The sequence below is a fragment of the Macaca thibetana genome, chromosome 19 (genome assembly GCF_024542745.1).
Source record: "Macaca thibetana thibetana isolate TM-01 chromosome 19, ASM2454274v1, whole genome shotgun sequence".
In the NCBI taxonomy this organism is placed as follows: Eukaryota; Metazoa; Chordata; class Mammalia; order Primates; family Cercopithecidae; genus Macaca; species Macaca thibetana.
The window spans coordinates 38141180-38168885 of record NC_065596.1 but is presented as its reverse complement, the minus strand read 5'-3'; the positions used below and the strand labels follow the sequence as shown (position 1 = coordinate 38168885).

The following is a 27706-nucleotide window of genomic DNA, read 5'->3' as shown; positions in this document are numbered from 1 at the left end:
GAGAGGGTCTCAACGCGAAGTCTCTTAAGACCAAGGAGAGCATATATTCTGAACTTTTCCACATTGACAGCACTCATAAGGCCTTTCTCCAGTATGAACTCTCCTGTGTTTAATGAGACTGCACGTTTCAGCGAAGGATTTCCCACATTCACTGCACTCACAAGGCCTTTCTCCTGTGTGAACTCTGATGATGAAGGAGGGTAGAGCTTCGCTGAAATCTTTTTCCACATTTGGTGCATTCATAAGGCCTTTCTCCAGTGTGAATTCTCCTGTGTTTAATGAGACTGGAACATTCAGCAAAGGATTTTCCACATTCACTGCACTTATAAGGCTTTTGTCCAGAATGAACTCTTTTATGAACATGAAGCGCAGAGCTGGAAATAAATGATTTCCCACATTCACTGCATTCATATGGCCTTTCTCCAGTGTGAGTCCTCTGATGTATAGTCACACTGTGCTTATTGCCAAATAATTTCCCACATACCTCACACTCATACGGCCTTTCTCCAGTGTGAACTCTCTCATGAACAAGAAGATGATACTTCCTGTTAAATAATTTCCCACATTCCCTACAATTGTAAGGTCTTTCCCCAGTGTGAAGTCTCTGGTGTTCAGTGAGGTGGGATCTGTACCTAAATAATTTTCCACACTCCCTGCACTCATAAGGTCTTTCTCCAGTATGACCTCGCTGATGTTGAACGAGGTTGCCCTTTTGACCAAAAGATTTCCCACATTCTCCACATTTGTAAGGTCTTTCTCCAGTGTGAACACGCTGATGGTTAATAAAGCAGAACTTCTGATGAAAAGATTTCCCACATTCCCCACAGTGATAAGCTGTCTCTCCAGTGTGACCTCGCTGATGTTGAATGAATTTACCCTTTTGACCAAAAGACTTCCCACATTCTCCACACTCATAAGGCCCTTCTCTAGTGTGAACATGCTGATGATGGTTAATAAGCCTGCCCTTCTGACTAAAAGATTTCTCACACTCCCCACAGGGAAAAGCTGTCTTTCCAGTGTGAACTCGCTGATGCTGAATGAGGCTGCTCTTTTGACTGTAAGATTTCCCACACTCTCCACACTCATAAGGTCCTTTTTCAGTGTGATCTCGCTGATGATTACTGAAGCTGACATATCTGCTAAAGGATTTTCCACAATCACTGCATACATAACATCCATCTCTAGTGAAAAGTTTCTGGTGTGGAATAACTGAGTGTTTGGTGCTGAAGGCTTTTGTGCGTTTTCCACATCCGGAATTACTTTTTCCCTCCTGAAAGGGTGGGCCATGCTTAGTTTCACTGTCTGTGTTCTCTACAGGATAAGCGGCTTCTTGTTGGCATAATCCTGAACTGGGCAGAACGTTCTCCCCAAACTCATGGAAGACAAACGGCTCCTGTGACACCCTGAGCTTACGTTTCTTTACAAACGATGCTTCTCTGACACTCTTTCTGCAGAATTTCTCTCCAATATGCTGCTTCTGGTGCTGATTCAGGTTTGCAGTGTCATCCAAGTTTTTTCCACATACCCCACTCCTGTTCAGCTTCTGCTTCTGATGAGTTTCCTGGTGTTCAACAAAGTGCAAATCTTCCCCCGAGATGAGGCCACACATTTCACAGGGGTGAGCCTTCTTAGGAGAAACAACTGCCCTAGGAGTCCTGTTCTGAGACTCTCTTTGTACAGAAATGCTCTGCGTAGACGGTGCCTCCTTATCTTTTGATCCACACCAACAATCTGAAAGCAAGAAAATGCTGGTCAAGTGCAAAGTACCTCTGACGGGAAGGCACAGCCCACCCACAAGTAAGTCTCACAAATTGAGGAATTATTCTATAGAAATATTTGCAGGAACACAATGTTGGCTTCAAGCTGAAGATGGGGCTGCTGGCCGGGTGCGGTGGCTCATGCCTGTAATCCCAGCACTTTGGGAGGCTGAGGCGGGTGGATCACCTGAGGTCAGGAGTTCGAGACCAGCCTGGCTAATATAGTGAAACCCTGTCTCTACTAAAAATACAAAAAATGAGTCAGGTGTGGTGGCGCATGCCTGTAATCCCAGCTACTCGGGAGGGTGAGGCAGAAGAATTGCTCAAACCCAGGAGGCAGAGGTTGCAGTGAGCGGAGATGGCACCATTGCACTCCAGCTTGGGTAACAACAGTGAAACTGTCTCAAAAAAAAAATATATATATATGTACACACATATATACACACACACACATATATATACACATTGTATACACATGTATACATATATACACACATACACATGTATATGTATACACATATATACATATATATACACACACATGTGTAGAAGCATATGTCAAGTCCAAGAAAACGTGAGTATAATACTGCAGGGGGTGGACATAGATGGTTTAACAATGGGCATATACTTCCTAATATGTAATCGATACACCAACATCAGAGACAACTACAGATGAAAGCACAAGAAAAATGCATCTAAAGTGGAGTCCAGAGATGTGAGTATTAGTGCTGGGGTGGATATCACAGTAGAAGTGGAAAAGTACAGAACTAACAAGTGTGAAACTCTCAACAATAGGGAGAAAAAGACAAATAGTGTGTGCCTACTCGTATTGCCACAAAAATACTTGGCAAATATAAATGGTTTCTGGTACGATTTGGATAAATCCCTGAAGTCATGCCCTCCCCCAGCATGGCACTCCTGAGGGACAGGCTCCCTTTGAGCCTATCATGATGAGCCTGAATTGAACCACATTTTATCAAACACCAAGGACTCTCCATCTCACCCCCAGTTCATGGGACCAGATGATATAAGCATGAAGGGAGAGACAGCAGAGATGAACAGCCAACACTAGCTCAGCACAACTAAGCACCTGACAGCCCACAGAAGAGTAAACTAAGTATTAAAAGAGAATTCCTAAGCAGGGTCTTGCAAGAACAGTCTATGGTCTATGTAGGTAGTGACAATGTCAATGAAGGCAATTCTCAGCACAGGGAGGTAGGAAGAATTGTCAGATAGAGGAAAGAAATGTTAATAGAACCTGGGCACACAAGAGCTACCGATTTGGACAGTCACCTGACAGCCAGAGAGCAAGCAAAGTGGATACATGAGGGTGGCTATAAGACTCCCGACTCGGACTCCTTCCCTGGGAGCCTGGAGCACAGGATGTGTTGGAGCTGCTTAAGGAGAGGAAAAGGCAATACACACACCTTACTCCTACCAACCACACAACTCACACAAAGTGTAGAAGGAACCTGTGTCCAGGCTCCTTAAGTGAGAAAGACAGTCTTGTCAATGAAAAGGGGAACGGCAACACTAGCTCAGCTCACAGCGTGAGCGTGAGCAACTTACCCAGGGAGGATATAAGTGCCAGGTTCTCTAGCATCACATCACGGTACAAGCACCTCTGAACCTCACTAAGAAGACTCCATTCCTCCTGGGAAAAGTTCACAGCCACATCTTCAAAGGTCACAGTGTCCTGCTATGATAGTGACAGATGAAACCACAAACAGCCCCTCTGCTGAGGTAACACAACCCACCTCTCCCACACAGCCACCCTTGCCCATCCTCCTCCCCAAGGTCCCCAACATAGAGCTGAAACTATGTCCACTGGTGCCTTTGTGTCTTCATGGGCCCACTGGTCAATTATCAACAAGAAGTAGGTGGACAAATAGGTATCCATGCTGAGGTCCGGACATAAAAAGGTCCACCCCCTTCTATGCCGGGTGCGGTGGCTCACACCTGTAATCCCAGCACTGTGGGAGGCCGAGGCCAGCAGATCATGAGGTCAGGAGATTGAGACCATCCTGGCTAACACGCTGAAACCCCGTCTCTACTAAAAATACAAAAAATTAGCCGGGCGTGGTGGCGGGTGCCTGTAGTCCCAGCTACTTGGGAGGCTGAGGCAGGAGAATGGCGTGAAGAGCAGAGATCGCGTCACTGTACTCCAGCCTGGCTGACAGAGCGAGACTCCATTTCAAAAAAAAAAAGAAAAAAAGGTCCACCTCCTTCTGAATAGCAATATCCAAGCTGTCGTAAAGCCCAGGACGGCTGCCTGATTCCATCAGACAAACCTGCTCTCTAAATATACATCATTCTTTATACTGCACAGACACATGCCCATGGCCACCCCCACCTGAATTTCCCACACCTGCAGTCCCTCTCTGGCATCCCCACAAGTAAAAGTTTGTTTTTGGAGGTTGTTTTTGAGACACAGTCTAGCTCTGTCACCTAGGCTAGAGTGCAGGGGCACAATCGTGGCTCACTGCAGCCTCTGCCTCCCAGGTTCAAGTGATTCTTGTACCTCACCCTCCCAGGTAGCTGGGATTACAGCCATGGAACACTATACCTGGCTTTATTTTTAATTTTTTTGAGATGCAGTCTTACTCTCTCACTCATCTGGAGTGCAGTGGTGTGATCTCGGCTCACTGCAAGCTCCGCCTCCCGGGTTCACACCATTCTCCTGCCTCAGCCTCCCAAGTAGCTGGGACTACAGGTGCCTGCTACCACGTCCGGCTAATTTTTTGTATTTTTAGTAGAGATGGGGTTTCACCGTGTTAGCCAGGATGGTCTTAATCTCCTGACCTCGTGATCTACCCGCCTTGGCCTCCCAAAGTGCTGGGATTACAGGTTTAAGCCACCGCGCCCGGCTTGTATTTTTTTTTTTAGTAGAGACAGGGTTTCACCATGTTGGTCAGGCTGGTCTTGAACTCCTGGTCTCAAGTGATCCACCCACCTTGGCCTCCAACGGGGTGAGCCACCGCACCCAGTCCCCACAAATGAAATTATTTACCCAGTCGCCACAAATAAAATTATTTCACAAAATGAAGAGGGTATAATGGCCCATGATTCCCTTGGGAATATGCAATGGTTTGTTTCTGTAACTCTGCTCGTCAGGATTGAGTTGAAACCCACTACAAAGTGTAACAACCTGGAACCCTGCTTCATCGCCTTGATAAAAAGCATTGTTAGGCTAGGAAACGTTATCCAAGAGAGCAAAGTGGGAATGAGATTTGTACTCACACCTTTTAAGGTTGTCCCACTATCACAAGGTGTCAAAGTGACACATCATATTGGGCCTTCAATTCTGGCCTTATACCAACATGTGGATAAGCATCCAGAGTATGCTTGACAAATACAAACAGGATCCAATATCAACACAGAATTTCCATGGTTTCCAAGAGTAGTGGTAATCCCAAATCATCCTGTGAATGTCTCCCTGAGTGACTCCATAGCCACACAGAACCACATGTGGCTTCAGATATCCAAGGCCCTATCCCACTTCTGTGATGCACCAACTGAGACCTCAGCTGTAGCAACCCTCCTCTGTCCACCTAATGCCGTTTAAAGCCCAGCCCCGGATTTGTGAACCAAACCAAATCTACTATCACAGATGAGCATATTTTTCACTGCACACATGCACCAGGCTGAATGAAACTCCCCAGGCACTTCCAAAGTCCTCTCAAAACGTTTGTGAGTCCAGACAGTGATAAATAGTTGCAACTTTGGCACCGACTCAGTCTTAAGTGTCATGTTCCCTGAATTACTCCTATGCTTCTGCATACATCTATCTTTTGTCTGTTCTCTCCTTGGATGTCTATGTCCCCTTCCAAATTCTACCGTCTGATACGTCCTGCCATGATGGTCACTCACACCCTCCAGGTGTTTAGGAAGCCCAATAACATCCCTCGGGGACGTAAGTAAGAGATCCACTCCTCAGCCTGTAATCACACCTTCCTGGCCCCTGAAAAGATTTACCACCATAATCGGAAGCATGTCCTCCTAAGTGGGACCCATAACTAACTTACCGTAGTTCACCCATTAGCTTTCATATATCGGACATCTCCAGTATCAACACCCTCCCAGATACCGCATCCTGTATGTCTAGTTATCCCTTTGATGCCACCACTTATTGGCCTCAAATTCTTCATATGGTCAAACAACTCTCTTGATATCCACAGTCAATATTATGTCAATACCAACCTCATCTCAGCTGAAGCAGCGTCCATGGTTACAGCTGCTAAGATCAAAAACCCTGGGCTCATGCCCGATTCCTCTTTCATGCCCTTATCATCCACATTAGAAAACCTATCTGCCAGGTACGGTGGCTCAGGCCTGCAATCCCAGCACTTTGGGAGGCCAAGGAGGGTGAATCACCTGAGGTCAGGAGTTTGAGACTAGACTGGCCAACATGGTGAAACCCGACTCTACTAAAAATACAAAAATTAGCTGTGTAATTACATGCCTGTAATCCCAGCTACTCGGGAGGGTGAGGCAGGAGAACCACTTGAACCGGGGGGGGGCGGAGGTTGCAGTGGGCCACGATTGTGCCGCTAGACTCCAGGCTGGACAACATAGTGAACCTCCATCTCAAGGAAAAAAAAAAAAAAGAAAACCTAGCTGCCTCAGCTGAGCGCATTGGTACATGCCTATAATCCCTGCACTTTGGGAGGCCGAGGCGGGAGGATCACCTGAGGTTAGGAGTTCAAAAGCAGCCTGGCCAACATGGTACAACCTCGTCTCTACTAAAAATATAAAAATTAGCTGGGTGTGGTGGCAGGTGCCTGTAATGCTAGCTACCTTAAGGGGTGAGGCAAGAGAATTGCTTGAACCTGGGAGGCGGAGGCTCCATTGAGCCGAGATGGTGCCATTGCACTCCAGCCTGGGCAACAAAACCAAAATTCCGCATTAAAAAAAAAATAACAAAAGAAAAGAAAACCTAGCTGTCTCTACAAAAAGTGAATCCTGAATCCAGACCCATGTGATTTGCCACATATCTGATCCATTAACCCTCACCTGGATTATGGCAGTAGCCTTATCTCTGACCTTTCTTCCTCTTCCCTCAACCCACAGTCTGTGCAACAAGGTCCTATCAGATGAAGCCTATAGCCAGATAGAACTGGGGTAATATCACCTCCTGACTTTGATCCGTTTTATCTCTAAGCATTTCACAACCTGGAAGCAACTCCTGGCTTAACCTTCCAAGAGTGCATACATTGGTTGACAGAAATGAGAATACCTCCATATAACCTGCCATGGCCTTAGTATCCTGGGTTTAGAGATTCTCCAGAGTCCTCGGATCAAAGGACTGAAAAAATGGCACTTCAGAGTCCCAGGACACCACAAGCTACAGTACCTATGGATGGGGTCAGGACCAATGAGGGAATGGAACACCCTCCACTTCCCTGTGTGGGTTCCCTAAGTGCTTCTGCAGCCAGGAGTGCCTGAGGGGAGAGGCAGACATTACAAACATGTCACAGGATTTGATAAGCTCAGGCCTCCCTGAACCTTTCTTCTTCTCCCTAGAGCCAGGTAACCCTAAGGCTGGTTGTCTGACCTGCTTGTTGCAATGCAAACTGTCATCTCTACCACCTATGAGATCTACAAAATGGATTCAACCTCCCAAGGCCCCAAAGTCCTCACCCTCTCGCTGTACGATGTTCTTCCTTTGATTGGCCTTTGGGAAACTTCTTAAAAGCCTGGATTTGGATCATGTCCCTCCTTTCTTCAAAACTTTCCATGGCTTCTAGCGTCCTCATGATGAATGCACAGCCCTTGGCCTCCTTGCTCTACCAGGAAGAGCTCCACCTCACACTTTGTTCCTGACAGACGCCTGTAGACCCAGGTTCCATCCTCCCCGCTCCATCCATCTCCAGGCCATTGCCTGCACCCCTCCCTGTGCCTGTCACTCTCCCCACTGCATCCCACTGGTGTCAGAAAGAGGTGAAACAGACTTTGCAAAATTGTAACTGAGGAAATTATGACAGTGAAAGAAATCAGACCTAATCGACTCCATCTTGCTTGCAACCTTTCAGCTGTCCTTGTTCATTCCTGGGCACAGGCTGAATTAACTTACGAAAAGAATTCAGTTCATTGTTTCACTCTGAAACGAAACTGGTAATAGCCCTTTCCTAAAAAGACCCCCTTCTTGCCTGGAGACCAGCCTGCCTTACAGGACTAACAAATTAGCTACAAGATCAGAAATTACGGTTTAGGGGTCATGCAGCTTCTGGCTCCAAGAGTCTGAACTTCCCCAAGTTGTTCCTGAAGATAACATCACTATTGTGGAACCTAATGTGGGAAAGAGTTTCTGGGGTGCCAGTTGAATTGGTCTCCCCTGTGTGAGACACCCATGGGAAGCCATGGGTGGCCTCTGAGGAGAAAAGTCTCATTTTTTTTTAAGGAGATGTGTCTTTATGCCCTGAAAGCATAACTGCTCAGCAGCATTCCACAGGTTGCTCAGGGAGATAACACTCCCTTGAAACAGTGGAGTATAATCAAACATCTTGGCTCCTCTGAAACCCGCTGCCACCTGTTTCAGTCCCGATAAGTTAAAGATCTTAAGTAGTTTAGACAGACGCCTTTGCTCAAGGAAATTCACAGAAACAGCCACTGGTATACATCTTATCAAATGAGTCACGAGTTCTCCTTCACTGATTAATCCTTTTCCTCATTCCTTCCTCCGCCTCCAATCTGCCATAAGAACAAAGAGCCTGTAAACCAATAAATTGGGCGGAGCCCAAGAGCTCGGGGACGCCAGGAAGCCTCCAGGAAGCCTCCGATGCTCTGGTCCCCTGGACCCACCTTTTAAACACTTATTCTGTCTCTTTCTAACTCCTTTGTCTCCGCCGGACTCGGGGTACCCGCTGGGTGGTGTGGGGCTGGTTTCCCCAACATCTAAGATCAGTGCTTGGGGAATTCTGCAGATCCTGCACTGGATGGATCAGCTGACAACACACAGACCGGTAATCTGGGTCAATCAGTTCTCCCATCCCACCCAGAACAGAAAACAGCATGAAAAACTCACTTCAACCCCCTATGAATCCATCTCCAACCTGACCCATCAGCACTCCCCACTTCCCAAGCCACTACCCGCCAAATTAATTTTGAAAACTCTGATCCCGGAATGCTCGGAAGACTGACTTGAATAATAAAACTCCTGTCACTCGAACAGCCAGACGGCTCTGCGTGAATTACTATTTCTCCATTGCAATTCCCCTGTCTTCATAAACCGGCTCTGTCTAGACAGCTGGCAAGGTGAACCAACTAGACGGTTACAGAGACCCCTCCCGCGAGCGCCTCAGTGTCCCTACGCCGGGTACTGGCTACAGACCCGTGAGCAGGAGCCGCTCCCTCCCTGGTTTAGGACCTGGGTGACGATGAGGTGACCTGAGGGCACAGAAGGCGCCACAATTACCTGAGTCAGGCGCCTCGGCGCAGTCGCTGCCATGGGACTACTTGGGGAAGGACGGCCCGGGAGCAGTGGGTGACGACACGGGGCTGTAGAGCCGACTTTGTGCACCGAGGACGATTCCTCTCCACCTTCCAGGTTCAGTCACCGCGGTCCCTCCCAGCATTTAGGAGCCATAAACTGGGCAATCCCCCCTCAACACCGATCAACATGGCCGCTATTGGAGGACCCCGGAAGTCTTGGCCTTTCCTTACGTGCACAGGTGGAAATGCCTCCTTTCCGAGTCCTCATTGGCTCTGACACGCTGTCGTTTAACGCAGAGCTTTCTGGGTAATGTAGTTCCTCAAGTTCCAAGGCGCTAAAGAGGGTGCTACGCAGAGGCGGGTCTGCAGGAAAAGCCTCCGTCAGGTCGGGGCTCTCCTTAAAAAGCGCGCCCTTTTGGCTGGGCGCGGTGGCTCACGCCTGTAATCCCAGCACTTTGGGAGGCAGTGGTGGGCGGATCACGAGGTCAGGAGATCAAGACTATCCTGTCTAACACGGTGAAACCCCCTGTCTACTAAAAATACAAAAAGAAGTCGGGCGTGCTGGCAGCCGCCTATAGTCCCAGCTACTCCGAAGGCTGAGGCAGGCAGGAGGAGAACTGGCGTGAAGCCGGGAGGTGGAGCTTGCAGTGAGCTGAGATCGCGCCACGGCACTCCAGCCTGGGCGACAGAGGGAGACTCTGTCTCAAAAAAAAAAAAAAGAAAAAGAAAAAGAAAGAAAAAAGAAAAAAAAGACCGATTTTCTAGGGCAGAGGACGGGTCTCACCTAGCTTTAGAAACTGTGTTGAGATTCGTGGAGACTAGTGTTTGTAACTAATCACTCAAGAATTTGGAAAAATACTGTTTCAGATTTTGGGGAGCTCAAAGCTAAATAATAGGGAGCTCAAGTTAAAACTATTATTTAGGATTCTCCCAAAGGCTAAAAATCCAAATTACTACACCATTTGATACAGTCGTTCAGTCACAAAATACCTGCACTGGAAGCAGAGGCTGATAAACGTTAAGTTTCTGAAGGCCCTCAGAAGCATTAGAGTCCCTAAGGCAAATCAAGAAAGTTAGAGATGTGGCTCCCCTAAAGCAGGTGTGCAAAGTTGGATCTCTGTGATTCCTACAGAAAACAAGTCTCCTGCTCATAGAATCTGTGAAAGGAAAATCTTATGGCCTCAAAATTACTAAGCTAAAGGGAAAAGTCAAGCTGGGAACTGCTCTGGGCAAACTTGCCCCATTCTATTCAAAGTCATCCCTCTCTTCACTGAGATAGAAGCATATTCTGATTGCCTCCTTTGGAAGGACTTATCAGAAACTAAAAATAATGCAACTATTTGTCTCTCTACCTGTCTACCTGTGACCTGGAAGTCCGCGTCCTCCTTCAAGTTGTCCCCGCCCTTCTGGTCGGAACCAGTGTACTTCTTACATATATTCACTGATGTCTCGTGTCTCCCTAAAAGGTATAAAACCAATCTATACCCCAACCACCTTGGCCACCTGTCGTCAGGACTTTCTGAGGCTGTGTCACAGGCATGCTTCCTCAACCTTGGCAAAATAAACTTTTTTTTTTTTTTTTTTTTTTTTTTGAGACGGAGTCCCGCTCTGTCGCCCAGGCTGGAGTGCAGTGGCGCGATCTCGGCTCACTGCAAGCTCCGCCTCCTGGGTTTACGCCATTCTCCTGCCTCAGCCTCCCTAGTAGCTGGGACTACAGGCGCCCGCCACCTCGCCCGGCTAGTTTTTTGTACTTTTTAGTAGAGACGGGGTTTCACCGTGTTAGCCAGGATGGTCTCGATCTCCTGACCTCGTGATCCGCCCGTCTCGGCCTCCCAAAGTGCTGGGATTACAGGCTTGAGCCACCGCGCCCGGCCTTTTTTTTTTTTTTTGAGACGGAGTCTTGCTCTTCGTCCAGTCTGAAGTGCAGTGACGGGTTCTCGGCTCACTGCAAGCTCCGCCCCTCGGGTTCAAGTGATTCTCCTGCGGCAGCCCTCAAGGTAGCTAGCATTACAGGCACCCGCCACCACGCCCAGCTAATTTTTGTATTTTTAGTGTAGACGAGGTTTCACCATGTTGGATAGAATTCCTCCATTTCTCCCATCTGCAGGGCACTCACCTGGTCCATCAACTCATCTGAATTATGCCGGTGTATTTCCCCCCATGCTCACTGCCTCCTCATTAACCCAGGAGTCTGTTCTCCAGTGTGCAACCAGATAGATCCAATGAAGATCTGGGTTAGACCACCTCTTTCCCCGTCCAAGCATCCCAGCACTTCCAAAACAGATGCTCAGCTTTTCAGGCAACCACATTACAGGCCTGAATCTTGACCCTTGGCTTTTTGTTCCTATGAGAAAGAATGGATGCCTGCTGTACATAGGTCCAAACTCAGCCATACCTCAAAGCATTTGCACAGACTGGTTCCTAAAATAGCTTTCTACACCTGTTTCCATTGGAAATAAGAACACTTCCATTAATCCTTGGCTGGCACTCAGGACTCTGAGCTTGGTGTATCCACAGGTTCCCCACTCCCAAGAACTGGGAAAACATCAAGTGAACATTCAAGACACCATAATCTCAGACAACACACAGGTAGTGTCAGGTTCAGGGAGAGACTGGGACACTTTCTCTTTCCCTGTGTTGGCACCATAAGCATTTTCAGTCTTCATATCCCATGAAAATAAGAAGGCAACTGTGACCAGCTCCAGCTGATCAAACCTCCGCTGATCCCTACACAACCATAAAGAGAGGGGCCCTGGGGCTAACTGATTAGCCGATTTCAATTCTCAATGCTCCTTCTTACCATCTGTGACCTTGAATGAAGACTGCACTTCTCCGTGCCTCATTCTCCTCATCATCCTCATTCCAGTCTGTTCTCTGAGAGGCTTTTGGAAACTGTTAAAGTCCTACCAAGGACATAACCCTCTTTCTGTTCACAACCCTCCATACATCCCAGGACACTCAGACTGAAGGCACAACCCCTAAGACAGGTGTGACTCTGGCTCATGTTCAGGTTTTACTAGGGCTTTTCTCTTTTTGAGAGACGGGGTCTCACTATGTTGCCCAGGCTGGTCTTAAGCTTCTGGACTTACATGATCATGACACAACATGGTTAATAGGTTCTGAGAAGTTCATGGCTCAGATGCACCTCTAAGCCTTTGCACCTGTTGGTTCCTCCACCTGTATTAGTCTACCTGGGGCGAAGTCTGTAATACACAGCATTTACCTGACCTAAGTCCCTCAGTGTGGCTGCTGCCATCAACTGTGGGTGGAGCAGGCATCACTCCACGCAGTGCCTGTGAGCCTCAGGCCTGCCACTTGGGAGCAGAGATGACTCCTCCTCTTGTGCCTTCTCAGTCCCAACCGAGTACTCCCTGGCCTGACAAGCATGCCCAGAAAGCCCTCATCCTGGGCCTTGCAACTAGTGCCTTCTGGGAAAAGTATTTCCCAGAGCTCTCAGTCAACAATGGTGGGATCCTCCAAGACCAAGCAGAATGCAGACCATGTGACACTCTGAGGGCTGCTGGAAAGCCCTATTCACACCTCAAGGGAGGAAGGCTATCGATTCTTTGTAAAAGCATCAAATAGGTATCACATCAGACTCTAGAAAGCTCATCCTGCCCCCAGAGAATAAAAATACTATTTGAGATGCGCCTAAACTTTACTTATCTAAGTGGCCATATCATTGGCATCATTCAGACTTACAATGTGTGCACCCAGAGCTGAGAATATTAAGTATTGATTGCTCTTTAAATTCATGTAGACTGAATCATTATAGTCAGTTTTGTCAGTTTCATTGTTTTGTTGGGAACAAAAGAAAATTCTCCATAAGACACAATGACAGGATGCTACAAAAAACAGTGAGAAAACATGAATAAGACCTAATATTTGCTACCATAACAGAGTGGCTATAGTCAAAATAATTTAGTCATACATTTAAAAATAAAAGAGTATAATTGGATTGTTTATAATATGAAGGATAAATGTTGAGGTGATGGAGACCCCATTTACCCTATGTGATTATAACGTATGGCATGGCTACATCAAAGTATCTCATGTAATCTTCAAATACATACACCACTATATACCCACAAAAAATAAAAATAAAGGCCAGACACTGGCTCACGCTTGTAATCCAAACACTTTGGGAGCCCAAGGCGGGCGGATCACCTGAGGTCAGGAGTTCGAGACCAGTCTGGCCAACATGGAGAAACCGCATCTCTACTGAAAGTACAAAATGATCCAGGCGTGGTGGTGCATGCCTCTAATACTAGCTACTTGGGAGGCTGAGGTAGGAGAATCACTTGAACCCTGCAGATGGAGGTCACGGTAAGCTGACATCATGCCATTGCACTCCAGTCTGGGCAACAAGAGCGAGACTCTGTCTCAAAAAATAATAAAAAATAAATAAATTGCTGTCACGGTGGCTTATGCCTGTAATCTCAGCACCTTGGGAGGTGAAGTCAGACAGATCACGAGGTCAGGAGTTGAAGATCAGCCTGACCAATATGGTGAAACCACGTCTCTACTAAATATACAAAAATTAGCCCAGTGTGGTGGCAGGCACCTGCAGTCCCAGCTACTCGAGAGGCTGAGGCAGAAGTATCACCTGAACTCGGGAGGCTGAGGTTGCAATGAGTTGAGATCGCGCCACTGCACTCCAGCCTGGGTGACAGAGCTAGAATCCTTCTCAAAAATAAATAAATAAATAAAATAATAAAGATCTAATGACAGGGAAATAGACAGATGTTGGTACACCTGAAGCAGGTAGTGAAGCTGGCAGTTGGCCACTGGTTCCCACAGATAATTGCTCTACTGATGCTAGCAAACCCCAGAATTGGGGCTCAATCCAGGAAGGTTCTTGGCTTCATAAAGGAAATAATTCAAGAGCAAGCCAACAGTGTAAAGTGAAGGCAAAGCAAGTTTATGAGAGCAACAGAGTACAGGAAAATGGCTGCTCCACAGACAGAGCAGGGCTACTCCACAGGCAAAGTAGCACCCGTGGATTGCTGCTCGTTTACAGCTACCTATATTTACAGCTACTCGTTAATTATGTGCTAAATAAGAGGTGGGTTATTCATGAATTTTCTAGAAAAAGCGGGGGGGGGGGGGGGGGGGGGGGGGGGGGCGGGGGAAGTTCCCAGAACCAGGGGTTCCTTCTTTTAAATTACATGAGGTAGCTTCTGGGCATTGCCATAGCATTTGTAAACTGTCGTGGTGCTGGTGGGATTGTCTTTTAGCATGCTAATTCATTAGAATGAGCATATAATGAGCAATGAGGGTAACTAGAGTTCATGTTCATTGCAATCTTAGTTTTACTGCTTTCAGCTGGTTTCTTTATTGCATCCTGCTTTGACCAGATCCTGTTTCATCATGAGCAGGGTCATGACCAGTGCTTAGAAAACAAGTCCTGATGATCTATGTCACTATGAGGATCACTATGTCAATATGTTTCTTAATCCACATGCTAAGGTGTACTCAATTTCCTTATCACATTGGCATCTGTCTCAAAGGAAGAGCAACTTAACCAATGCCACTGTGGTACACATCAGCGGCTACAACTTTCACAATTACTGCACAGGTAAAAAAAGGCCATCTGAATGACAACATAAACACGGCATCTGAGCTCCAAAATTTCATCTACTTACAAGAAAGTGGTTATTATTTTCCAGTGATTGCAGGAATAGTTTCACATTGGGAACTGGGATTATCTCAGAATAAATGTTTTTATTTTATTTTTATTTTTTGAAACAGGGTCTCACTGTGTTGCCCAGGCTGGAGTGCAGTGGTGTGATCTCAGTTCACTGTAACCTCTGCCTCCCAGGTTCAAGTGATTCTCCTGTCTCAGCCTCCAGAGTGAGTAGCTGGGATTAAAAGCATGTGCCATCACCCCTGGCTAAGTTTTATATTTTTAGTACAGATGGGGATTCACCATGTTGGCCAGGTTGGTCTCAAACTCCTGACCTCAAGTGAACCGCCCACCTGGGCCTCCCAAAGTGCTGGGATTACATGTGTGAGCCACCACGCCTGGCCTCAGAATCAATTACAGATGCGGTGGCTCATAGTTCAGGCCTGTAATCCCAGCACTTTGGGAGGCCAAGGCAGGCAGATCACTTGAGGCCAGGAGTTTGAGATGAACCTAACACGGCGAAACCCCATCTCTACTAAAAATTCAAAAAACAGCCGGGCATGGTGGCTCACACATGTAATCCCAGCTACGTGGGAGGCTGAGGTGGGAGAATTGCTTGAACCTGGGAGGTGGAGGTTGCAATCAGCCAACATCACACCACTGCACTCCAATCTGGTCGACAGAGTCTTTAAAAAAAAAAAAAAAAGTAAGCAGCAACTCAAATATCCATAAATGGATGAATGAATGAATGTACAATGGCATTTCATGGCAGACTATACTTCTCAGCAATATAAAACAAATGAACAACTCATATATCTACATTGACATCAAAATAAGCATGATGCAGGAGAGCACCCAGGGAGTATAAGAGGAAACACTTTATTACATCAGTCAGAAAATTCCAGAAAATGGAAAGTTCTCTATTATATAGCAAAGTAAATCAATGGTTGTTTGGAAAGCAGAGAGAAAAACTTTATAAAGGCTCCAGGTAAATACAAAGGTGATATTTTAGATAAATTCATTATTGTGACTCTGATGATAGTTTCATGGGATTATAAGAAAATTCAAGACTTATCCTACAACTCAAATATGCATATTTTATTGGATGTCATTTATATCTTTATTTTATTTTTGAGACAGGGTCTCACTCTGTTGCCCAGGCTGAACTGCAGCATTGGGATCTTGGTTCACTGTAACCTCTGCCTCCCAGGCTCAAGCAATCCTCCCATGTAGCTAGGACTAAGGTACATGACACCATGCCTGGCTATTTTTCCTAGAGACAAGGTTTTGCCATGTTCCCCATGCTGGTCTCAACTTCCTGGGCTCAAGGAATCTGTCTCCCTCAGCCTCCCATAGTGCTGGGAATACAGGCATGAGCTATGACGCTCGGCCTATACCTTATTACAGCTTTTATCATATAAGAGAAAAATACAGATTTGCCACTATTTTTGGTGACAGGTTTGGCAATTCTATATTGACGCTACCAATTCTTCTCATGCCCTAAGTGGGGAAACTAGCCTCCATAGAAGCAAATATTGATGTAACAAGAAGGTTATTTCTACCTGATTAAACTGGATCAGGCTGGTCACAAAGCTACATCACTGAACTGAGTTCTTTTTCCCTATCCTGTTCCTCCTGTTAATACAAGAGTTACTTTAAGGTGACCAGCCCAAAAGGTCTCATGAATCCACGAAACCTTTAGATTATTTCCTCTGATCAAAGCTTAGCTACCCAACATTCATCATTATGGAAGTCCTGAGAGAATTTCTGTATCTGCTTATCCATCACAGACATAGTGACTGCATAACTGTGGACACTCCTTTAAAAGCCATACATTTCAGCCGAACACAGTGGCCCACACCTGTAATCCCAGCACTTTGGAAGGCAGAGGTGAGCAGATCACCTGAGCTCAATAGTTGAATTTGAGACCAGCCTGTGTAACATGGTGAAACTCATCTCTACTAAAAATACAAAACATTAGCTGGGTGTGGTGGCACGCACCTGTCATTCTAGCTACTTGGGTGACTAAGGTGAGAGAATCGCTTGAACCCAGAAGGCACAGGTTGCAGTGAGCCAAGATGGTGGAACTGCACTCCAGTCTGGGTGACAGAGTGAGACTGTATCTCAAAAAAAAAAAAAAGGTGCATTTCAAAAACTTTGTTGCTGTCCCCTCTGCTGACTATAAATGCAGTAACTAAGTAACCATAAAATTATAATTTCACCCTGTAACCTTACAACCTGTGATGTTGCCCTATAGATTTCTGGATATCAGGGCACATGTGTGCCTTGTAAGATCTGCTGAACAGAGTTCCTTCAACAGTATTGAGCACAATGCAATATACCTCATAAGATAAAATTTTGTCGTGTTAAAAAAAAATCACCAATCTTTCAGTGTGGTATTGACATTAAAATAAAAAAACCACCAGAGGTTGTTATATAAAAACTGTCCTGTACCCAGCTGACCTATGAACCCACAATCTGTAGTATCCATGCTACAGATAAAAGACCACAAAGCCCTGAAGTCGTCCTTTGGAGGCCTTGGGCAGCTATGCAAAAAGGCCACAAGTGGAGAAAGCTACATTCTGCATTCATGCAGTCCCCTGAGCCACATAGTTTAGCTATGCTGTCCTTCAAGGTAGCAGGACCCAGGCCAGAGTGCAGTGGCGTGATCTCGGCTCGCTTCAACCTCCACCTCCCAGGGTTCAAGCAATTCTCCTGCCTCAGTCTCCTGAGTAGCTGGGACTACAGGTGTGCCACAATGCCTGGTTAATTTTTGTATTTTTCGAAGAGACAGGGTTTTCCCATATTGCCCAGGCTGGTCTCGAACTCCTGACCTTGTGATCCACCCACCTTGGCCTCCCAAAGTGCTGGGATTATGGGCATGAGCTACCGCGCTCAACCGAAATAGTCTATCTTTTCAAGTCAGTACAAGAGTCCTATGCGACAAAAATGGAGAAGGTCCATGGTGTAACTTAACAGAAAGAAATGAAAAAGCAAGAAGTGCTGAGGCTACTCAACAAATCCTTCTGTGACTAGATCAGGAATTAAAAATTAAAGAAATAAAAAAGCCCCAGCATGCTGACTCACACCATGCCTATAATACCAACACTTTGGGAAGCCAGGCAGAAGGATCACTCAAGATCAGCAGTTTGAGACCAGCCTGTGCAACACAGCAAGACCCTGTCTCTACAAAAAATATAAATTTAAAAACTTTGAAAAAAAGGCTGGGAGCAGTGACTCACACCTGTAATCCCAGCACTTTGGGAGGCCGAGGTGGACAGATCGCGAGGTTAGGAGTTCGAGACCAGCCTGGGCAATATGGGAAAACCCTGTCTCTTCGAAAAATACAAAAATTAACCAACATAGTGAAACCCCGTCTCTACTAAAAATACAAAAATTAGCTGGGCGTGGTGGTGGGTGCCTGTAATCCCAGTTACTCAGGACGCTGAGACAGGAGAATCACTTGAACCTGGGAGGCAGAGGTTGCAGTGAGCCGGGATCACACCACTGCACTCCAGCCTGGGCGACAGTGAGACTTTGTCTCAAAAACAAACAAACAAACAAAAAAACCAAAAAACGAACAAACAAACAAAAAAACTTAAAAATTCCTCGTGAATGGGATACAATACAATTCCTCGTGAATGGGTACTTCTAGAATACGAAATAGGTGAATGATGCAATGTGGGCACCTACCAAGTAGCTGAGGTGTAATGGCTTTTGCCAGAGAAGTGGCAGTCACATAAATCTAGCAAGGTAACAGGGCATACTAAAAAATATAGTACAGATGCCACATGCCTGGAGTTTTTTCAATCTGGGCACATGGCACCCTCAAAGGATCTCCTCTCATGTTACACAGAAAAGCATAATTGGCAGAGCACTGGCTCAAACCTAGAATCTCAGCACTTTGGGAAGCGAAGGTGTACAGATTGCTTGACCTCAGGAGTTCAATTCTGGCCTGGGAAACACGGTAAAACCCCATCTCTACTAATACAAGAAAATAGCCAGGCATGGTGGTGCACGCCTGTGGACCCAGCTACATGGAGACTAAGATTGGAGGATCACTTGAGCCTAGGGGGCGGAGGATGCAGTGAGCTATGATCGCAGCACTGCACTCCAGCATGGGTGATGGAGTGAGACCCTCTCCAAAAAAATGAAAAAATAACATTCCCTATACATCTACAGTGTTTTTCTCATCTCAGTGTTCTAGGATCCAATGAGAAGGCACAATGCTTTTTTGCAAACATTACACTCAAAAGGCATTTCCATAGTGACAGCTCTCCTGTGAGTTATGAAGCCAGACTTCTGGATAAATGTCCTATATTTGTCACACTAGTAAGGCCTTCATTCAGTGTTAAATATAACCCTGAAGGAATACAGAGGTGTGGCTACAAAACTGCTGAATTTATTTTACTTGTAAGGACTCTTCTCTAGTGTGAACTCTCCAATGTCCAAGGAGAGCAGACCTTCGGGTAAACATTTTCCACATTTGCTGCAATCACAAGATCTTACTCAGGTGTGTGCTCTCCTGTATTTACTGAGACCGGGCTCACTGCACTCATAAGGCCTTTCTTTCATGAACTCTCTGATGGTAACGAAGTGAAGAGCTTTTTCTAAATTTCTTTTCACATTCACTACACCCGTAAGGCTTTTCTCCAGTGTGAACTCTCCTGTGATTAGTGAGACTGGAGCTTTCAGCAAAAGATTTCCCACACTCACTGCACTCATAAGGCTTCTGACCAGTGTGAACTCTCTTATGAACATGGAACGTAGAGCTGTGGGTAAATGACTTCCCACAATCATTGCATTCATATGGCCTTTCTCCAGTGTGAACCCTCTGGTGTGCAATGAGTTGGTACTTGTGCCTAAAAAGTTTCTGACAAGCCGCACACGCATAGGGCTTTTCTCCACCGTGAATTCTCTGGTGTGCAAGGAGGTGAGACTTCCTCTTAAATAATGTTCCATATTCCCTACACACAGAAGGCCTTTTTCTAATATGACCAAGCTTGTGTTGAATGAGGTTACTCTTGTGATTAAAACACCTCCCACATTCTCCACACTTACAAGGTCTTTCGGTGAACTCGCTGATGACTCCTAAGGTGCCCTTTTTCATTGTAAGATTTCCCACATTCTCCACACTCATAAGGTCTTTCTCCAGTGTGAATGCGCTGATGGCTCCTGAGGTGTGAATACTGGAGAACACTGTAGATGGCGACTTAAGTAAAACAGATGAGATTTGGGGTCCAGAGATGTGAAGATTAGACAGGAGAATGGATATTAGGGTACGAGTTCATGTACAAGTAGGTCAAGCGTTAAAAAAAGAGTAGAAGTGATAAGGTAGACAAGTGACAAGTGTGATGCTCTCAAGAATGAGGAAGAAAAGACGAATTATGTGTGCCTACTTCTCTTGCCACAGAAATACTACTAAAATAGAATACATTGCTGGTATGCTTTCAATAAAGCCCTGACTCCATGACCTCCTCCAGGATAACACTTTTTTTTTTTTTTTTTTTGAGACGGAGTCTCGCTCTGTCACCCAGGCTGGAGTGCAGTGATGCTATCTGGGCTCACCACAACCTCTGCATCCCTGGTTCAAGCAATTCTCTGCCTCAGCCTCCCAAGTAGCTGGGATTACAGGCACGTGCCATCACGCTCGACTAATTTTTGTACTTTTAGTAGAGACAGGGTTTCACCATCTTGGCCAGGCTGGTCTTGAACTCCTGACCTCATGATCCACCTGCCTGGGCCTCCCAAAGTGCTGGGATTACAGGCGTGAACCACCGTCCCCAGCCCAGGGTGCCAGTCCTGAGGGACACATTCCTTCTGAGCCCATTATGCTGAGGCTGAATTCATTTGCATCTTCGGCAGCATGGAGGACTGTGCATCCCACCACAATGATGATCAAATACATGGGAAATGAATCACGTAAAAACTAAGGGAAAGACAGAACAAGGGAACAGCCAGCATTGTCTCAGAACAACTCAGCCCATGAAAGCCCACGAGAGAAAAAAACTGAGTATTGCAAGGAGAATTTCTAAAGAAGGTCTTACAAGAACAGCCTCTGGTCTATGTAGGCAGTGATGTAGTCTGTGAAGGCAATTCCCACCACAGGAAGGCATAAGAAAATAGCAGCTAGAGAAAGGAAGTAGACTCTGGGTACACAGGAACCTGAAATCTGGACAAGGACACCCAAACATCCACAGGACTAACAAGGTGGGCTTCTGACTATGAATCCCTCCCTGGGAGCCTGCAGTAAAGCAGGTGTTGGGGCTGCTCCAAGAAAGGAGCAGGGCAGTATGGACACCTCAGTTCTGCCAACCAAGAACCTACTCATAGAACTGAAGCAGGAAGCTGTGTCCATGCTCCTGACATGAGAAAGTCTTGCCAATGGGGAAAGAGGGGGGAAAGCAGAGACTAGCTCGGGTCACAGGGTAATTGTGAGCAACTTACCCAGGGAGGATATAAGTGCCAGGTTCTCCAGGGTCACATCACGGTACAGGAATCTCTGAGCCTCACTAAGGAGATTCCATTCCTCCCGGGTAAATTTCACAGCCACGTCTTCAAAAGTCACTGTGCCCTGTTATGATGTTGACAGATGGAACTACAAACGGCCCCTATGCTGAGGTACCACAATCCCTCTCTCCCACACATCTACTCTTGCACGTCCTCCTCAAGGTCCTCAAACATAGGAGAAACTAGGCCCACTGGTCATGGGGTACAGCCACCAACAATAATTAGTTGAACAGACAGGTATCTGTGCAGTGGCTGTGACGTAAGCGTCCACCCCCTCCTGACAGGCACTTCCCCCAGTATGGCCAAGGTCATGGAGAGCCCAAAGTGGCACCTTCAGCACATCAGACATACCCTCTCTGAATGCACATCATTCTTTAGACTTCCAGGTACACATCCATGTCCATCCCCAGCTCACTGCCACACACCACTGGCCTCTCTCTGGCCTTTAAACAACTTAAAGTATCTTTTTTTGCTTCTTTGTTTGAGACGGAGTCTCGCTCTGCCGCCAGGCTGGAGTGCAGTGGCACGATCTTGGCTCACTGCAACCTCTGCCTCCTGGGTTCCAGCGATTCTTCTGCCTCAGCCTCCTAAGTCGCTGGGACTACATAGGTGCTCGCCATCACTTCTGGTTAATTTTTGTATTTTTAGTAGAGACGAGGTTTCATCATGTTGGCCAGGATGGTCTTGATGTCTTAACCTCGTGATCCATCTGCCTTAGCCTCACAAAGTACTGGGATCACAGGCGTGAGCCACTGCGCCCGGCCACAATTTGAAGTATCTTTTTTTTTTGTTTTTTGTTTTTGTTTGTTTTTTGAGACGGAGTCTCACTCTGTCGCCCAGGCTGGAGTGCGGTGGCGTGATCTCGGCTCACTGCAAGCTCCGCCTCCCAGGTTCAGCCATTCTCCTGCCTCAGCCTCCCAAGTAGCTGGGACTATAGGCGCCCACCACGCCCAGTTAATTTTTTGTATTTTCAGTAGAGACGGGGTTTCACCGTGTTAGCCAGGATGGTCTCAATCTCCTGACCTCGTGATCCACCCGTCTCGGCCTCCCAAAGTGCTGGGATTACAGGCATGAGCCACCGCACCCGGCCTTTTTTTTTCTTTTCTTTTTTTTTTTTTTTGAGATGGAGTCTTGCTCTGTTGCCCAGGTGGGAGTGCAACGGCACGATCTAGGCTCACAGCAACCTCTGCCTCCTGGGTTCTCCTGAGGATTCTCCTGCCTCAGCCTCCTGAACAGCTGGGATTACAGGCGTGCACCACCACATGCGGCTAATTTTTGTATTTTTAGTAGAGATATGATTTCATCATGTTACCCAGGCTGGTCTCGAAATCCTGACTTTGTGATCCACCCACCTCAGCTTCCAAAAGTGCTGGGACTACAGGAGTGAGGCACAATGCCCGGCCAACTTAAAATATCTTAATTCCGCCGGGCGCGGTGGCTCAAGCCTGTAATCCCAGCACTTTGGGAGGCCGAGACGGGCGGATCACGAGGTCAGGAGATCGAGACCATCCTGGCTACTACGATGAAACCCTGTCTCTACTAAAAAATACAAAAAACTAGCCGGGCGAGGTGGCGGGCGCCTGTAGTCCCAGCTACTTGGGAGGCTGAGACAGGAGAACGGTGTGAACCCGGGAGGCGGAGCTTGCAGTGAGCTGAGATCAGGTCACTGCACTCCAGCCTGGGCGACAGAGCGAGACTCCGTCTCAAAAAAAAAAAAAAAAAAAAAAAAAAATCTTAATTCCCTCCTTTGTCTTCTACTAGTGTCGGTTGAAATCTCCCCCTAGTGTTACAATGTTGGTAAAAGAAATGACATCTGACATTCTACAGATGTCATCAAGATCAGTTTCCAAATCAAATGTATGGAGCCAGGCGCAGTGGCTCACACCTGTCATTCCAGAGCGTTGGGAGGCTGAGCCAGGTGGATCGCCTGAGGTCAGGAGTTTGAGACCAGCCTGGCCAACATACTGAAACCGTGTCTCTACTAAAAATACAAAAAACTAGGCCAGTCACAGTGGCTCTCGCCTGTAATCCCAGCGCTTTGGGAGGCTGAGGTGGGCGGATCACGAGGTCAAGAGATGGAGACCATCCTGCCTAACATGGTGAAACCCTGTCTCTACTAAAAATACAAAAAATTAGCTGGGCGTGGTGGCGGGTCCCTGTAGTCCCAGCTACTCAGGAGGCTGAGGCAGGAGAACGGTGTGGACCTGGGAGGCGGAGCTTGCTGTGAGCCGAAATCACACTACTGCACTCCAGCCTGGGCGACAGAGTGAGACTCCGTCTCAAAAAATAATACTAAAACAACAAAACAAAACAAAACAAAACTAGCTGAGGGTGGTGGTGGGCGCCTGTGATCCCAGCTACTCGGGAGGCTGAGGCAGGAGAATTGCTTGAACCTGTAAGGTGGAGGTTGCAGTGATCCAAGATCATACCATTGCACTCCAGCCTGGGCAACAAGGGCAATACACTGTCTCAAAAATAATAATAATAATAATAATAATAAAAACATCAAATATATTAACAGCCTGATAAGAGGGACACCACTCACTACAGAGAGTCACATGGGGGTTGCATTGTGGATAAGAGAGAGCAACCACAGCATGCAAGCTTTGTAAAGATGAAGAGTTTAACAGCCTGATTCCCTCAGGAGGATGCCACTGACTTATTTGAATAACTCTGGATATAGAAATGGAATTGAAACTCACTACAAAGTATAACAGGAACTTTGCCTGGTCCCATTGATGGAAAGGTTTCAGAGGCTAGGATACATTACTCTGGTTTTCTTGAGACAGAGTCTCACTCTATCACCCAGGCTGGAATGCAGTGGTGCAATCTCGGCCCACTGCAACCTCTGCCTCCTGGGTTCAAGCAATTCTCCTGCCTCAGCTCCTGAGTAGCTGGGATTACAGGTGTGTACCACCACGCCTGTTTAATTTTTGTATTTTTAGTATAGATGGCGTTTCACCATATCGGGCAGGCTAGTTTCAAGCTCCTAACGTCAAATGATCCACCCGTCTCGGCCCCCTAAAGTGCTGGGATTATAGGTATACACAGGAGCCACTGCGCCCGTTCAGATAGATTACTTAAGACAGTGAAGTGGTCAGTCATGGTGTCTCATACCTGCTATGCCAGCACTGTGGGAGGCCGAAGTGGAAGGACTGTTTGATCCCAGGAGTTCAAGAATAGCCTTGGCCGGGCGCGGTGGCTCAAACCTGTAATCCCAGCACTTTGGGAGGCCGAGATGGGCGGATCACGAGGTCAGGAGATCGAGACCATCCTGGCTAACACGGTGAAACCCCGTCTCTACTAAAAAATACAAAAAAAAACTAGCCGGGCGAGGTGGCGGGCGCCTGTAGTCCCAGCTACTCGGGAGGCTGAGGCAGGAGAATGGTCTAAACCCGGGAGGCGGAGCTTGCAGTGAGCTGAGATCCGGCCACTGCACCCCAGCCTGGGCGACAGAGCAAGACTCTGTCTCAAAAAAAAAAAAAAAAAAAAAAAAAAAAAAAAGAATAGCCTGGACAACATGGCAAGACCCTGTTTCTAATACCTACACGAGAGAAAAAATTTTAAATATATAAAAAGAGAGTTAAGTGGGAAAGAAACTTGCACTCAGGTCATTTGTGGTCGTACCAATATCACCAGGCATGCAGGTGGCAAATCACATTGGGCCTTCATTTTTGGCCTTACACCACATCATGGTTGACACTATCCAGAGTGTGTATGACCCATTCAAACCAATCCACTATTACCACAGAATTGCAATTCTATTGGATCCTAAAAGGAGTGGTGGTCTCAAGTAATTCTACGAAGGCCTCCTTGCACGGTTCCACAGCAACACAGAACCATGTGTGGCTTCAGCTATTCCTGACCCTATTCCACTTCTGTGCTTCACTTGCCAACCCCTCGGCAATGATGACCTTTCCCTCAATTCCTCCTGTACTTCTGCCTGCATCTCATGTGTATTATCTCCATGGAAGTCCGCACCATGACGAGCTATGCCGTCTGATACACCCGACATTGTCACTTACCTCCCTCTCCTGTGTGAATGCATAACACAGGTTATGAATGACAATCATGTCACCCAAGGACCCAGGCAAAACATCCAGTCCTCAGCCTCCAACCATTCCTTTCTGGCCCCCTGAAACATTTACTACCTTATTCTGAAGTGTGCCCTCCAAAACGAGACCCGTGGCTAACTCACCTTAGCCCACACATTAGCTATCATATACCGGATGTCTCCAATATCAATTCTTTCCCAGATATCCCAACCTATGTGAATAAGCATCTCAGACTCTTAGCATGGTGAAAACAACCCTCCTTATATCTGCAAAGAATATTATGCCTAATCTCAACTTGCTCATCTCAGCTGATACAGCTTCTATCACTGCTGTTGCTAAGACCAAAAACCCTAGGGTCGTCGGGCACAGTGGCTCAAGCCTGTAATCCCACCACTGTGGAAGGATGAGGCGGGTGGATCACCTGAGGTCAGGAGTTCAAGACCAGCCTGACCAATATAGTGAAACCCCATCTCTACTAAAATTACAAAAATTAGCCAGGCGTGATGGCATGTGCCTGTAGTCCTCGCTACCCAGGAGGCTGAGGCAGGAGAAGTGTTTGAACCCAGGAGGCACAGGTTACAGTAAGCAGAGATCACGCCACTGTACTCCAGCCTGGTGACAGAGGGAGACTCCATCTGAAAAAAACAAAAAACAAAAAAAACCCCAGCGTCATACCTGAAACCCTCTTGCATGTCCTTACCGACCACATTACAAAATCTAGCTACTCCTTTACCAAACGTAAATCACAATTCAACATCAGTGAGGTCACACCGGAGAAAGGCCTTATGAGTGCAGGGAGTGTGGGAAATCATTTAGATACAGATCACACCTCACTGAACATCCGGGACTTCACAATGGGGAAAGACCTTACAATTGTAAGGTCCTGACCTTGTGATCTGCCCGCTTCCGCCTCCCAAAGTTCTGGGATTACAGGTGTAAGCCACCGCAGCCAGCCAAAAAAAAAAGTCGGGGCACAGTGGCTCACACCTCCAACCCCAGCACTCTGGGCTGAGGTGAGAGGATCACGAGGTTAAGAGCTCCAGACTATCCTAGCCAACATGGTGAAACCCCGTCTCTACTAAAAATACAAAAATTAGTTGGGCATGGTGGTGCAGGCCTGTAATACCAGCTACTGGGGAGGCTGAGGCAGGAGAATCGTTTGAACCCGGAAGGCCCAAGTTGCAGTGAGCCAAGATTGCACCACTGCAATCCAGCCTGGGTGACAGAACGAGACTCCGTCTCAAAGCGAAGTCTCTTAAGACCAAGGAGAGCCAGGTGCGCTGGCTCATGCCTGTAATTCCAGCACTTTGGGAGGCCGAGGCGGGCAGATCACAAGGTCAGGAGATCGAGACCATCCTGGCTAACACGGTGAAACCCCGTCTCTACTAAAAATACAAAAAACTAGCCGGGCATGGTGGCGGGCGCCTGTAGTCCCAACCCCTCGGGAGGCTGAGGCAGGAGAATGGCATGAACCTGGAGGGCAGAGTTTGCAGTGAGCCGAGATTGCGCTACTGCGCTCCAGCCTGGGTGAGAGAGCGAGACTCCGTCTCAAAAAGTAATAATAATAATAATTATTATTATTATAATTATTATATTATATATATATAATTATTATTATTATTATTTCCCACATTCCCTACAATTGTAAGGTCTTTCCCCAGTGTGAAGTCTCTGGTGTTCAGTGAGGTGGGATCTGTATCTAAATGATTTCCCACACTCCCTGCACTCATAAGGCCTTTCTCCGGTGTGACCTCACTGATGTTGAATGAGGTTATTCTTTTGACCAAAAGATTTTCCACATTCTCCACACTCATAAGGCCTTTCTCCAGTGTGAACACGTTGATGGTTAATAAGGCTGCCCTTCTGACTGAGGTACCGCAATCCACCTCTCCCACACACCCATCCTTGCCCATCCTCCTCCCAAGGTCCCCAGCAGAGTTGAAACTGTGTCTGCTGGTGCCTTTGTCTCTTCATGGGCTCCCTGGTCAATTGCCATCAGCAATAAACAGTAAGGGGACAAATAGGTATCCATGCTGAGGTCCGGACATAAAAAGGTCCACCCCCTTCTGAAAAGCGATATCCAAGCTCAGGGAAAGCCCAGGGCAGCTGCCTGAGCCCATCGGACAAACTCGCTCTCTAAGTATATATCATTCTTTATACTGCACAGACACATGCCCATGGCCACCCCCACCTGAGTTTTCCCTACCATCAGCCCCTCTCTGGCATCCCCACAAGTAAAAGTTTGTATTTTGGGGTTTTTGAGACATAGTCTAGCTCTGTCACCCAGGCTGGAGTGCAGTGGCGCGATGTTGGCTCACTGCAGCCTC

The 27706-nt window shown here is 46.9% G+C and overlaps 2 protein-coding genes across 6 annotated transcripts in view; one reads left to right on the top strand and one right to left on the bottom strand.

Moving 5' to 3' along the window:
• ZNF814 (zinc finger protein 814) overlaps positions 1-2183 on the top strand; it is a 34331-nt gene extending 32148 nt beyond the window's left edge. Inside the window, exon 2 of the transcript XR_007721443.1 lies at positions 1318-2183. The gene's annotated coding sequence lies outside the window, so the exon portion shown is untranslated. The remainder of the gene's footprint in view (positions 1-1317) is intronic.
• Positions 88-27706, bottom strand: part of ZNF587 (zinc finger protein 587) — a 36510-nt gene continuing 8891 nt past the window's right edge. Inside the window, exons 1-3 of one of the 5 annotated variants that reach the window (XM_050768628.1) lie at positions 9172-9867; positions 3327-3456; positions 88-1731 (exon numbers count right to left, since the gene is read on the bottom strand). In XM_050768628.1, coding sequence (XP_050624585.1) covers positions 158-1731; positions 3327-3456; positions 9172-9204 — 1737 coding nt within the window. In that variant the 5' untranslated portion in view covers positions 9205-9867 and the 3' untranslated portion in view covers positions 88-157. Of the gene's footprint in view, positions 1732-3326; positions 3457-9171; positions 9868-21261; positions 21389-27706 lie in introns of those variants that run through there. The other 4 variants (XM_050768630.1, XM_050768632.1, XM_050768629.1 and 1 more) reach the window with 4 other exon arrangements.